Source organism: Haemaphysalis longicornis, unplaced genomic scaffold, assembly GCF_048455015.1.
Source record: "Haemaphysalis longicornis isolate Haplotype H1 unplaced genomic scaffold, Haemaphysalis longicornis Haplotype H1 scaffold_3, whole genome shotgun sequence".
Lineage (NCBI taxonomy): Eukaryota > Metazoa > Arthropoda > Arachnida > Ixodida > Ixodidae > Haemaphysalis > Haemaphysalis longicornis.
In genome coordinates this window covers 214,323,009-214,338,023 of record NW_027526335.1, presented here as the reverse complement: position 1 = coordinate 214,338,023, position 15,015 = coordinate 214,323,009, and the positions used below count along the sequence as shown (strand labels likewise).

General features: G+C 47.6%; 1 protein-coding gene and 1 non-coding gene across 2 annotated transcripts in view; both read right to left on the bottom strand.

Moving 5' to 3' along the window:
* Nucleotides 1-1,014: 1,014 nt before the first annotated feature.
* The window catches only part of LOC144175694 (uncharacterized), a 39,414-nt gene continuing 25,413 nt past the window's right edge, over nt 1,015-15,015 (bottom strand). The window contains exons 3-4 of the mRNA XM_077704735.1: nt 5,332-5,527; nt 1,015-1,230 (exon numbers count right to left, since the gene is read on the bottom strand). Of these exons, the coding sequence (XP_077560861.1) occupies nt 1,015-1,230; nt 5,332-5,527 (412 nt within the window). The remainder of the gene's footprint in view (nt 1,231-5,331; nt 5,528-15,015) is intronic.
* Trnas-uga (transfer RNA serine (anticodon UGA)) lies at nt 7,039-7,110 on the bottom strand. The gene has a single exon. It is a non-coding gene; the product is annotated as a tRNA-Ser (tRNA).

Here is a 15,015-nt window from a genome sequence, read left to right as displayed (position 1 = left end):
CTTGATAGTAGCGCTTTGTCTCGTGTATGTTGTGGTTCTCTCTCCTCGTGCTAATTTGCGCTTCCCGCCACTCCAACGTATTACCAACTCGTCCAAGCTTCCACTCTTGCAGGAATGGCGGCCGGGATCAATCCCACGTACTTGGGCTAGGCAGCACAGCGCCTTAGCCTCTGAGTCACCGCGACGTGTGCGACTTAGTTTTCTCAAGCATGTTTAGTAGGGTGCTATGGAAGGGTTATCTCTGTACCGAGGGCCTAGAGCAGGGGTTCTAAAGCATGTTGGTCCCAGGGAACCCTGCTAAGTTCCGTTAAGTGCCAAGGAACCCCCCCCCCTCCCACCATTTTTCATTCCGTTCATGCTACATTAACGTGCAATACATTCAAAAGCAATCAAGGGTATCGTTTTTTTTTTCGTCGACATTATGCGAATGCGTATGCTACCGGCACCAGTCACCAAACAGGAGAAATGTGCATGGGGGTAATATAAGGCCGAGATTAAAGTGCAATAGTTTAACCACGTGGCCCGTTTTCGGAGTCTGGCTGGCTACAAGCTGCTGGCGAGATTTATTGCGCAGCTCGCACGTTTCTGTTATGTTATGCGCCGAGATGTGCTTAGTGACACTCAGGCGTGAGTAATGGAGGTTTCTTAAATCGATCGCGCCTCAAGTTCACCATATAAGACTTGGCGACTGCGGAACCAGGGGAAATTTATCAGTGGCTCGCGGAACCCTGAGGAGGGGCCTGCGGAACCCGAAGGTTCCGCGGAACCTACTTTGAGAAACCATGGCCTAGACTATAAAGCTTTGCTGTAATAGTGTAGTTAAGTTGTAACGATGTTATTAGTAAAGAAAAATTACATTTCAATATTTTGCAAAACATGAACATACCAATAACTTCGCAGAGCTTGTTGTACCCCGATTCTTGGCCAGCGTCGCCACAAACTCACGGGGCGGAACTATAAGCTGTAGCTGTCAATAGGCTTTAGTGGCGTTTGTACTCGTATCAAATGCACTTACTAGCGGTATGTCTGAAGAAACAGCCTCAGGAAGCGCGAGTTCTTGTGGAAGAAGAGCATCATGTTTCCAATTAATCCGTCGCGGCAAAACATAGCAGCCTCGTAACGCAGTAGTGGCCGGAGAGACCGCACCACGAACACATCATGGTCCAGGTACACTCCACCATATTTCATCAAGGCAAGTAACCGGACGACATCTGTAGAGTGGTGAGGGATCTGCAAATACCGTATTTCATTTCATTTCCTTTATTAAAACATAAGGGCCCGAAGGCATTGCACGAAGGTGAGGGGTTACGTCAACGTTGTAAAGATTCATAAGAAAGTAGCAGGGGTCACTTGTTTAAAACAAGTAAAAATTAAACTGAAAGGAAGTAAACACAAAATGCCACCCAGCAAGGCGATGAATATATTTATCAGTTGAGAAATGAGAAAACTAAAAAAATCAATGCCCCTTTTTTTAAAGGAGCCATGATGAGAAAACACAAGTTTGGTTCATTCAAAATATTGTCTCGTTAGAATCATACTGACACCACTTTTAACGTAAACTTCGCTCAAATAAGCTACATAATTAGGAAAAACGGGAATGGTCATGCGACCCACCAGCTCATTTCCCGCAGCAGAACCTATGATGTCACATGAGCTAAGCTCTGCGATTGGCGGAGGCTGGCAGAAGCAGACGCAAATTAGGTAGAGCTTACAAACTAGACGAACGAGCGATTTGCGCTTAAATTTAGGGCACTTTCTTTACAAAACAATAAGAATGATGGGACAAACAGTGGAAGTTACGAAAGCACATGTAAACATAGAAGTACTGATGCGTTCTGCTGTTCGTACTGCGCACAGCATGCTCAGTTTAGCTGCACAGCACTACGGGGCTTGGGGTTGTCTCAGACGACACTGGCCGATTGACGCAAGCAACGGTGTCTTACGTGACCCCATTTGTCGAGCGAGCACTGTTTCAGGGAACGAATATTTTCTCCCAGAACAAAAACAAGCCAGGTTTAAATGCGGGCAAAAACAAACCAAACGCTTGCCACGGTATGATGGCGCCATCTAGGTTACGGAACGTAAAGAAACGCGGGAACAAACCAACACCGCTGTACAGGCTGGAGACAACCTTTGAACGGTCCCGTGCCGCCGCAATTGGGCCAACGGGCTCAACGCGTTATTTTTGTCGTTTCCCACAAGACCTAGCAACGCGAAACAGACAATATGATTCAAACTTCTTCAGTAAACCGCGTTGCGGCGATAATTTTAGCGCGGTTTTGACACAATAACTTGCTTCGGCGGCGAGCGAGCAACCGAAAATGGCGGCGCCAGCGTATACGTGTCTCTACCCTGTACGGCGGATGCGTGAATGAAGGTACTCTGTAGCAGAGCGGTCGGTTCCTGTGATGTCATTTGGGACCACGAAAACGCACGATTGAGCGGGAAATCAAAATTTTAACCTAAGTTTAATTTCTCAGTGAATAAAGCACCGTTTGTATCCGGACAAGCGCTGGGGGCACTATAACACACGAAATCTTTCGAATAAAACCAACTTGCATTTTCTCTTCATGCCTCCTTTAAGGAAGGTGCCTTAAATTCGTAGGTTTCGCTCATGCAGCATGAGTCACAGTCAATGTACAAACTGCTTCGACGGTGTCGGAGTGGCGCAGTTGAAGACACGTCTGCTTCAGAACTCGAATGACCCAGGTTCGATTCTGACCATGGGGAGCAGCTTCTTCTTCGGGCGCTTCATGCATCACGAGCCTCAAAGCCTGATCACGAGCCTCTGTGAAAACCCATTCTGCAAGCTCGCTTTCCTTCAGTGCGTTTGGGGCAACGTCGCCATCAGTGAGGCAGCGAAAGCTCCGCTTTAATAAACAAATGGAAAACACAAAGGCCAAGCGTGGTATTTAGGTGACATCAATTGGGTTACTGAAGTGGGTCTTTTTTCGCAAAATGTTTTGGGCTCGCTGCACGAAGAACTATTACCCTGGAGTGAATGTCGAAGTGTTACGTCATGAAAGAGGAAGGAGCTACACATCACCGTAGCACGGACTACTATCGCCGTCAGGTGGCGAGCATAAGAAAAAGCGGACGATGTTCCTAACGGTGGCATTAATGACCGTTTCCTTACAGGTACCAAAAGACAGTACATTTCTTGGTAAACTCCATGATTCTTACATCTTACGCCCCTACGAGACATCACTTAGACGTTGACCTTGTTCCATGCGACCGTAGCGTCACCGCGTGAGGTGCATGGTTCCTTGCCCAGACATGGCGTGCTATAGAACGCTCAGTGGCTTTATTTAACGTAAATGCTGGCTTCAGGTTAGCGCTAGCGTCCATCGACGTCATTTCTGTGCGCCATTGCATCTGCCGTTTGTGCCTCCGACTTCGTTTTGTTAAACATCACAAACTAATTAAGGTATCATAACCTTGGCCGTCCATAACCTTGGACGTACATGTCGCCGTCCAGAGTGCATTGAATCCTATGTTGTAGCTTTCCTACCACAGACATATGTGCGTATTTCACTGCATTTGGAAAAACAGCGCTAAAACAGGACAAAGAACGTGACAAGACAGCGCCCAGTCTTGTCACGTTCTTTGTCCCGTTTTAGCGCTGTTTTTCCATATTCAGTTATGTACCAACAAGCCCGCACCAACACACTTTTTCAGTTATTTCACTGCAAAGGTGACTTCTGTCACATTGCAGCGCTGCGTTCGTAAATGACAATGCAACGTTTCCGCTAACTCTCTTTCCTTCGAGCGGCACTCTTTCCTTCAATACTTTGATCGGCAACGGCGCTACCATAATCGGGCGAGTGCCCGTTGGTCCCACTGGGTAAAAATGTGTTCAGTTTTTTTTCGAATTGGCTACCGAGTATGTTTTCTTCTGCATCTGAAAAGAAATCGGTCAAAAAACACCACGCCAATGTAACGAATACCGCTGATACGAAGATAGAGAGAGTCCTTTGAGCAATTTTTCAAGTTATTTGATGAGCATAGATCGACCATTTCGGGCTGAAGTACTTTGGGTTTGTTGACTGCGATTGAAAATCATTTTCTAATTTGAAATAAAGGGAATTAGGTGCGTTTTGAAAGTATAGATATGAAGAAAAAGATTTCACAAAGTCACTCGTTTCTTCATCATATTCACCATTGCGATGCCCTTGATTCCTATGGCTTCGACAGGAAATATTCTTGAAAGCCGGCGTCAAGTTTACCGCCGTAACCATCGCTTCTTACGATGACATAAACATTTCTAATGCCACGATTTCGAAGTTACGTCGACGTCTTGCGTCCCATGCCGAAGTAATCTCGATTGACATGCATAATATCGATCATTATTGAAACAGTATCGTTAGAATAGTAGATATTGAATACTTGTTCAGTCGTTCATTGTTCAATGCACATAGCAGTAATAAATCTTAATATGTCTGCTTGTTTCAAGCGCCTTTTGTTCGTCATTTTACGACGCACTCAGTCATTTTTAGCAGTTTGAATGACTCGGGGGCGAACAGTCGCAAGAACAGCAGTGTCTCCCAAATGTGAAAACAGTCAGTTTCCAAATTTTTAGGTAAGCTTCATTATAATTCCGACATTTTCAGATGAAGAATCTTTTGAAATTGCTGACAATGCTATACCTGTCAAAAAAAACTCACACCATCATCGCGATAAGCACACCCAGTATTACATCTTTGTAGCCTTTGTTAAAATAGTGTCTATGCTTCTTGAATTCATAATTCAGGAAACACTTATAGTTATGAAATTAGTTGTCTTTTTGATAACTGGAAGAATGCGCTTTCATTATTCAAACGTGTTTTATTCCAAACCTCTTGAGACTCAAGTCCTCTGTTCGCTTTCCAGATACAGAGTACATGCGAGGCAACAATTCTTCGATGTACTTTTACACAATGCTTGCAACGAGCAGTTGCCGGTGTGGCCTTATATTGTGAAATACACGCATGACGAGGTTTCGCGCGACATCTGAAAATACACCCGGGGTCATGCGGAGTGTAGCTCAACTTCTTTATTATCGATGGAGTAGTTTTGAGTCAAAAGGAATAGTTTTTAGGAAGGCCGCGGGTTTCAGCCAGGGTAAAGTTTCGGCTGTTTACCACGTGCGTTTTGATAATTCTTGCGTCCAATGGAGGTGAGAAAATTATACAGGGAAATTTCATGGATACCGTTGAATGTATACTTAAAGAACGGGAGGCTCTCCTCTGCCGTTTTTTGTGCAAGCGCGGGATGTCCTAAAGAATCACACCAACATTGACATATACGTGCACAGTTCAACTACATGATTACTTTCCAGGAGCTACGTCTTACCAGAATAGGCTGCCCCAAGATGCTTTTAGGGAACTTTGTCGGCACGAATGTGAAATTTATGCCTTCAAGCAAATGAACGTAAGGCCCGCTGAAGGGACACGGACTGCAGTGCACCATGATCTGCTGTGGCCTGTGATTGATGTACATGGATCGGTAGTACACCACGTCCGTGAAGTTTAGCTCCTGCTGATTCCATCTGGGCAGGCAGGGAGGCAACAGCGCTATCAGCTTCAACGCCGGTTGTACAACCGCCATTATAAGAAATTCCAAGAGAAGTTCCTTATGAAGAGAAAAAAGCACTGTTCGTTAGAAAGCTGTTGCGCATCGAAAACTCTAGTGTCTTTAAGGCGTCCTTTTTTCGGCGGGACTCCACCTCGTTCAAAAAGTTTGCTCACCGTTAGAGAAAGTGTGTTCACAATTCCCTGTCTGTGCCCACATTGCAGTTTTGTCAATTGACCTCCCATTGTCGCTGAACGTCTCTCCATACCGTACATTTCGATTATTGTTTTGCAGTAACCGATAAAGCTCGTTGCGGAACCGAAGTGCTTGAAACCGCCATAAACAGCTGCATGTATGTGTTCCAATGGTGACCGAAATAATACAGAAACCAGTCACCCTGGTTCCTTTGGATAATGCTGAAGACACCTACAAGAAAAACGTTTCGGTAAAAAACCTCGTCACGTTATCCACAGGTTACCTCACATCAGCGTGATGTTAGAGATAGCCTCTAACAAATGCTCATACATCACGTAGTGTATTCGTAATTGAAATAAGAAACACACGCGTAGTCCGAAAGGTATATTCTGAGATTCCTCAAGTTCTAACCAACTACTCGACTGCAGAAGTGCTTGTGAACAGTGTACTGGCGCAACTTTTCCAAACCGTTTGAAGCATTTCATAAGGGTCTGGCAGTGCCAGCAAGCTTCTTCTCACTATGGTACGTTACCGTGTAGAGACATAATGTGAATAAAGCCCATACGTTACCCATTTCTTGGCATGCTTCTTGCGGCTATTAGCAGCCCGTTGGAATAACCAGCTTCTCACAGGCTCTGAACTAGTTCTGTGGTGTTTTTGGTATGTGTAATGTAGTGCACGTGCAAAAACCCCTTTGTTCTAAATAAAACTTTTAGTTGGTGGTCAGTGGAGAGTGTTTCAAGGCTTCATTGCTCCTGACTTTTACGCTGTTGTTGCATTTAAGCAATATGCACCAACCGGATCGCGTTAGCGCTTTTACACTACTGTTTGAAAAACACGATTTCCCCCCTTTCCCTCGTTTAGAAGCACGATATCAAAAAATCCCTCCTTAATGAGCTTCTGTGCCTTGACACAAATGTGCCCCCGATATTTAAAGACTGCAGGACGAGCTGTTTTGGCTGGGCGTTTATGAGTCTGAGTCAAAAGTCACTGAGTCAATCAGTCGGGCATTTCTCGTTACAGGAATATATATATATATATATATATATATATATATATATATATATATATATATATATATATATATATATATATATATCTATATATATATATATATATATATATATAGTAAGGAAATGAGGGGCTCGTTGAGGAAATACAGAAAGATAGGTCGGCAGTCTACAGCGCCAAAGGAGGCATAGGGGTGTGGTTAGGCTCTTTTTTTCTTTTTTACTAGGGTTAATGAAGTAAACATTTTTTAACATACAGAAGAAAGAAAGAAAGAAAAACACGCGCCCAGAGTGGGGACCGAACCCAAGCCTTTCGATTTCATGTCGAATGCCTTACCAATTCGGCTATCTGGGCGACTGTGTTCTCCTTCACTTTCTGGGCTTATTATATTTATTAGAAGTGTATCTGACACTTGAGGGTGGTAGCCAGCGCCACTCTGACTACACGGGGAGAAGGAAACCTTCTTTTCAACCCCCGGGGCGTGACTCCAACGTCTACAGCCTGTCATGAGCGGGTAACTGGCGGGAAGCCCTCTTATGCTACCTAGGCATCAAGGCTGCCAGAACCGAGACCCGGCTTTCGCCGAGTAATATAGTAAGGAAATGAGGGGCTCGTTGAGGAAATACAGAAAGATAGGTCAGCAGTCTACAATGCCAAAGGAGGCATAGGGGTGTGGTTAGGCTCTTTTTTCTTTTTTACTAGGGTTAATGAAGTAAACTTTTTTTTAACATACAGAAGAAAGAAAGAAAGAAAAACACGCGCTCAGAGTGGGGACCGAACCCACGCCTTTCGGTCCCCACTCTGGGCGCGTGTTTTTCTTTCTTTCTTTCTTCTGTATGTTAAAAAAATGTATATATATATATATATATATATATATATATATATATATATATATATCAAGGTTGCAGTCGTCATTGCCGGTGCTATTCTGCTTTTTTCGAAATATTTAATAGGGCCGAATGACTTGTGCTTGTCACGTTTCTTTGATTCATTGATAAATAAGCGAAAATATAAGTCGAGAAAAAATCCGGCGTTTTTCCGGGAGCGGGACTCGAACCCACATCTCCGCATAACCGGTGCGGTGCGTTCGCCATTACGCTATCCCCACAGCGGCTTCTCTCTCGACTTTAAAGCGGGGGTTTATATTTACAAGAGCTCTGAGGCCGGTCAACTAGCGCCGCCCCTCGACTACCGCGGGAGACGTAGAACGTCTTCTTTCCCAGCGGCCGCCACGTAGAACGTGGTCGGAGGTTGGGGTTAGCCATTGGCATATCCGAACTGCTGGAGCCAGTGCCTCGTAATGCATGTAGCAGAACAGAGAGATACGGGACGAGGGACTCGGTAAAGATACATATCAAGGTTGCAGTCGTCATTGACAGTGCTATTCGGCTCTTTTCGAAATATTTAATAGGGCCGAATGACGTGTGCTTGTCACGTTTCTTTGATTCATTGATAAATAAGCGAAAATATAAGTCGAGAAAAAATCCGCCGTTTTTCCGGGAGCGGGACTCGATATATAGAACGAGGGGGCTTTGAAGATGGTCAGCAGAATGAAATAATACTTTGGAGAAGGTATTGTTTCGAAGGTATTGAAACCTCTGCCAATGTTTCGAAAAGAAGTATTGTCTTTTTCAAGGCATCACGGTTCATCTCTGGCACACTGTTTTGTAGATACAGATTGAGTTTGAGAGAGGGGGGAGGAGGGAGGTTGTTAAGAGTTGGGCTCACAGGAGGTCACCAGAATGGGTCAATGGACGTTTGAAAGCCGCGAAATAGTGAGAGAGAAACGGAGGTGTAGTGAATGGGACAGAACCCAGCAAGAGAGAAATAGGGTAAACTACGAGAGTGTAGGGGGTAGCAGGGGGGAATGGTTTAAGCTGGGCTGCCGCGTTGCCGGGCGACCTCAAAGGTGGCTTCCGGGAAGTTTGCGTCTGAAGGCGGCGTCTGCGGGGTGCAATTACCAGGTTACTGAACTGTGTGTGAGGGAGAAAACTCGTAAACCACAACAGCCCATCTAGTCCGAAGAATTCCGAGTGTGGAGGTCAGTGTTCGTAGAAGAATGGAAAAGGAATGCACGTGTACCATCCCCGGGGAGCTTTGAGGTAGATTCAAGGACTTTTCTGTTTTCTTTCTTTTTTACTTTTTCCTTTGTGTGTGTGTGTGTGTGTGTGTGTGTGTGTGTGTGTGTGTGTGTGTGTGTGTGTGTGTGTGTGTGTGTGTGTGTGTGTGTGTGTGTGTGTGTGTGTGTGTGTGTGTGTGTGTGTGTGTGTGTGTGTGTGTGTGTGTGCGTGTGTGTGTGTGTGTGTGTGTGTGCGTGCGTGCGCGTGCGTGCGCGCCGAAGGTCGAGGAATGCTAGTGCGTGTGGTATGTGTAAATCGTCTAGAAGCAAGAGAAAAATAAATAAAAAAGGAAGGACCGAAATCGTATTCAAGTAACAGCTTTGGGGAAAGGCAGGCAGGGTTGTTGAGAATGCAGAGGCCCACGTTTTGTGAGAGCATTACTTTTCTGTTCGATTGAGATACCGTAAGGTTTCTAAGCTGCCTTTTTAAGCATTGGTTCCAGCCGGCTCCAGGCAATTGAATTTGTAGATTAAGTATGATTCTCTGCATTTCCGGTATCTTGGAGACTTAAAGTTGGACTGCAGAATATAGAGCTTTACATCATCGAAATTGTGGTTCGGCTCGTTGAAGTGTTGCGCGACTGCAATAGAGGCACTGTTATGGGTGTCGGCCCGATGACCATTCAGGCGTAAGTTCATAGGTTGACTCGCTTTTCCAAAGTACTGCTTCTGATAGAATGAGCATTTTAGCATATACACAATGTTATAAGGATTGCACGAGAAGCTTGAATTATTTTTTGAACGTATTGGCTGGCAGTGCTATTGACAATGCAATCCGTCTGCAGATGTTTCCAGGTCGCATCTAGGACGGAGGCAAGGGCTGAAGGGTTCCTGGGAAGCGCCAATTTTGGCATGCACTAAAATGTCTTTTAGCTTCTTATTTCTTCTGTAGGTGACTCTTGGGGCTTCCGGGAACGTCTTTTTATGTCGGTCATTACTGGCTATAATGGGGTAGTATTTCCGCAGGATGCTGTTTATGTGAGGGAGCGCGTTTGAGAATTTGGTTAGTAAGCCTGGTGGTTGGGCGCTTTCGTTTCGACGTTGTTGTTTGAGCACTTCGTCCTTTCTAGCTTGGATGCTCTTTCGTAAGCCATATCCAGCGCGCTGACGGGGTGATTCCTGCTTGCCAGGGTGGACTTTAGTTCATTAATGTGTTGTATATAGTCTGTGTTATCCCTGCATACTCTTCTTAGTCCAATAGCCTGCCCTACAAAGATACCTTGTTTGCAGTGCCATGGGTGATGAATAGTGTAATCCAGGTACTGTTGCCTGTCCGTTGGCTTCCTATTCGCACTTTCAAGCAACGGTGGCGCCGCTGCGCGCCTTTTTTCCGAATCTGTTCGTAGATGATCGGCTTCCCGGGCGAAGGCAGCCGCAGCGTTCGGAAACGTGGGGATTAAGAGCACAAAACCAAAAAGCAGTCGAAAGTGCTGTGCACCGCAATATAGAATTCGCTCAGTGCCGGGAAAAGTCAGCGTTCATACCTTTCCTAGAGATAAAAAAAGCCCAAAATGTTTGGATAACTATGCTCAGCATTGGAAAAGGTGTCAGCAACACAATGGGGTTTGCAGTAGTCACTTCGAGAAAGCTGACTTCTTCTGGAGCAATATGCGTAATTTTAGTTCGCTCTCTCGTTATTGAAGGTGTGTTTCGCGTGCAAGTTTAGTGTGTCGTTTATTAATAGATGGTCTGCAGCCAATCAAACCGCGGTTGAAGAAAGGCGCCGTGCCGCCACATAACATTCCTATGCGCACGCACGAGAAGAAAGTGAAGCCAAGAACCAACAGAACGTCATCGTTCTTTTATTAACGTGCTGGTTTCTGTTAATAAATGCTGCATTCCCGTTGCATTTTGTGATTTGTTGGGTTGTTTGTGTTTCGTTCTCTTTTTATCATTATGTGTGATTACGGTTTTGAGCTTTCTGCTTTTTTTTTTGCTTTCTCAACACCCCCCCCCCCCCACAGCAATGGGCGATGTAGGTATTTGTAAATAATAAACAAACTTGTTACTACGGCACTGTCGCTTCCGACAGCGCGCTGAAAGCACAGCACAGCTGATGTAACTTCCCCTGCCGTAGAGGCGTCAGCGTTTGATATTTAGTTTCGGTATTTTTTATATTGTAAAAATACCTTGTAAAAACCTCCCACAAAATTATAATTTACTTGCATTATTCGCACTTAACGCGACACGATTGCACAAGTCGCAATAACAAAACCCTGTGCTTGGTTGCGTCTACCGAGCTCTGCTCCGCGCCTAATAAATATTGTAATGAAGATATCATGGCCACTTCCTTAAATGGGTGTGTACCGTGCACGTCTCGCGTCAGACGATGTATGTACTTGGATATGGGACAATCCGCCACAAGTGGGTATGTGCTTGAATCTGGGCTAGACAGCCCCATCGAGAGCGCTGTGCGCGAGACTGGTGCCCCCGACCCGAGAGCTCGCTTGGACGCGTTTGGACTCCGCGATAGTCAGGCCTTGCTTTGCCGTCCTGCCAATAAACCCCACTATATTTTGGTGGAGGTCGTACACCTTATAAGGTCCCCAACCTGGAATTACGCAGCAAGCGAATGCTTACACCCGCAGCTGCACGAATCGACCAGGAAATGGCGTCGCCGCCGCCCGCGCCCATCATGTGCTCCGGTGTTCTGCCCCAACGCGAACCTCCCCACTTCAGCGGCAAGGACGATACCGACGCAGAGGACTGGTTGTCCTCCTACGAAAGGGTGAGCGTTCATAATAATTGGGATGACGCCATGAAGCTCAACAACATCGACTTGTATCTGGACGAATTTGCCCGAATGTGGTTCCGTAAGCATACAACCGATGAGCGAACTTGGTCGGATTTCAAGGCCCGATTCTTGGAGGCGTTCGCTCGAGCCGCTGTCCGCAAGCTTCACGCTGAGCAACGCCTACGCACGCGAGCCCAGCAAGAAAACGAGACATACACAAGCTATACAGAAGACGTCGTGGACCTGTGCAGGCGAGTGAATCCCGAGATGCCCGAGTGCGATAAAATCAAGCACATTTTAAAGGGCATTGAGGACTATGCCTTCCAGATGCTGCTGGGAAAGAACCCGCAGACTGTGAGCGAGGTTACAAATTTGTGCCTCAGCTACGACGAACTGCGAAAGCAGCGCGTTTTTACACGCCAGCGTCCGTCGCCGAATGATGGCTTATCTCGAGGGTCGCTATCGTCTTTAACCTGGCCTCCTGACCTTTCGTGCCTTTTGCCTCACATTGAGCAGTTCGTACGCGAAGAAGTTACGCGGCAGCTGTCCCTGCTCCCCAGTGCTTCTGAGCCTGCGTGTCCTTTGCCTGCGAATGTGCGCCGCCTAGTCCGAGAGCAGGTTGCTGAGACGCTCCCTTCAATCGGCCAACCGACGCCTGTGCCCGCGCCTGTAACTTCCGCCGCAGCAGCCCCGTTTGCTTCGCCTTCCACGGTGTCCTTCGCGCCATCCGTAGCGGCATCACTCGAACCCCAGGTGGCAGTGCCCCTTGCGCCACCGGTAGCCTCACCTCTTGCCTCTCCTGGGACGATACCGTTAAGTTATGCTGCAATCGTCCGACAGCTGCAACCAGGCGTTTTCCAGCCTTACTACCGCACGACAGATCTGCGGGCGATGGCGTATAACCGACTGCCACCTCAGACACCGAACCCCTGGCGCACTCCCGACAACCGCCCCATTTGCTACGCATGTTGCACTCCAGGACACGTGGCCCGTATGTGCCGCCGGCGGCCATCGTTTTCTAACGACGTCCCACATCGAGCGCCCAACTACGGACCCCAGCAGTACTTCGCTCGAGTTGACACGGGCGCGACACCGAGTTCATACCCTGCGGACCAACCGCCCTTTTCACGCCGCCGCTCCTCGTCCCCGCGTACCCGTTCCCTTTCCCCCATGCGCCCTCGCCAGAATCCACCCGCCGAGGGAAACTGACGGCTGCAGTTCCCGAGGCAAGAACTGCAACGACGTCTAAATGCCGAAGTCCTCGTTCCTCACCCGCCAATGTTATTGAACTGACTGTTGAAGGTGTAGCCGCATTAGCGCTTGTCGATACTGGTGCCGCTGTGTCTGTCTTAAGTGAACGCCTCTGCCGCTCATTGCGAAAAGTGACGACGCCACTCTCCGACCTTACTCTCCGAACCGCAAGCGCGCAAGAGGTGAAATCATTGGCCATGTGCACCGCTCGTGTAGCTATACAAAACATCACGTACATCATCGAGTTCATTGTCCTTCCCTCGTGTTCTCACGACATCACCTTCGGATGGGACTTCTTATCACGTCATCACGCCATCATTGATTGTGCTCGTGCTCAGGTCGAACTATTTCCGTCATGCGAACCGCCATCGAATGACCTGCCCGTCAGGTTAATCGTGACGGACGACACGTCCCTTCCGCCCAGTTCCTCCGTGCTTTTGCCTGTTTCTTGTGACGTCAAGCATGATTCAACTGTTGTTTTCACGCCATCGAGTGTTTTTTCGTCTCGGAAATGCCTGCCTTTGCCCGCTGCTGTCCTCGACGTCCAATGTGGGTCCAGTGTGATGCTGGTCGGCAACCCGTCGTCTTGCTCTTCAACATTATATCGTGGGGAATGTCTCGGGTACGTGGAAGCTCTCGACCCCATTCTGGTCATGGCCGTCCCGGAGGAATCATCCGCGTTTTCGGTGAATGTCCTGAGCCCTCATGCCAGCAAGGCAACTCCCGATGTTTTCAACGATCCATCGATGGAGATCTCACCCCAGCACAACGCGACCAACTTCTTGCCCTTCTCGATCGCTTCCGTGAATCTTTCGACAGTCATCAGACCGCCTTGGGCCGCACGTCGACTGTTGCCCACGAAATAGATACCGGATCCCACGCCCCTCTGCGGCAGCGACCTTATCGAGTGTCACCTTCCGAACGACGCGTGATTGACGAACACGTCGCTGACATGCTCACGCGCAACGTAATTAGACCCTCTTCAAGCCCCTGGGCTTCGCCCGTTGTACTTGTCACCAAGAAAGATGGGTCCATCCGGTTCTGCGTCGATTACAGGCGTCTGAACAAAATCACCCGCAAAGACGTCTACCCACTACCTCGTATCGATGACGCTCTTGATTGCTTGCAAGGCGCTGAATTTTTCTCTTCTCTCGATCTACGCTCAGGTTACTGGCAAGTCCCCATGGCCGAATCTGATCGCTCAAAAACTGCCTTCGTGACACCTGATGGACTTTACGAATTTAACGTCATGCCTTTAGGACTTTGCAACGCGCCCGCAACATTTGAGAGAATGATGGACGGTGTTCTACGAGGCCTCAAGTGGAAAACATGCCTTTGTTACTTAGACGACATTGTCGTGTTTTCGCCCGATTTCACCACTCACCTGGAGCGCCTAGAACAGGTCTTGACATGCCTCACGTCTGCTGGGTTACAGCTCAACTTGAAAAAGTGCCGCTTTGCTGCTCGCAAACTGACCATTTTGGGTCATGTCGTATCAAAAGATGGCATCCTTTCCGACTCGGAGAAGCTTCGCGCAGTCGCCCAATTTCCGAAACCAACCACGATTAAAGAAGTTTCATCGGATTATGTTCCTATTTCCGGCGTTTCTTACGGAACTTTGCCACCATAATCGAACCTTTGACGAAACTCCTCAGTGGATCCAGTAAAGAACCTGTCGACTGGTCGCCTGCCTGTGAAGAAGCTTTCGTATCTTTACGGCGTTTGCTTACGTCGCCCCCAATACTGCGACATTTCGACCCCCTCCTGCCAACTGAGGTACACACTGATGCCAGTGGTGTCGGTCTCGGCGCTGTGCTCGCACAACGCAGAGAAGGCGCCCAGGAGTACGTAATTGCTTATGCCAGCCGTACTCTCACAAAGGCGGAGAGAAATTACTCAGTGACGGAAAAAGAATGTTTGGCGATCATTTGGGCGATTCACAAATTCCGCCCCTACCTTTATGGACGCCCGTTTAATGTTGTCACGGACCATCACGCGCTGTGTTGGCTTTCGTCACTGAAAGACCCGTCCGGCAGACTTGGTCGTTGGGCTCTTCGCATCCAAGAGTACGACATTCGCGTTGTGTATCGGTCCGGCCGCAGACACACGGACGCTGATGCCCTTTCTCGGTGTCCCGTCGAGTCGGAAAATGACT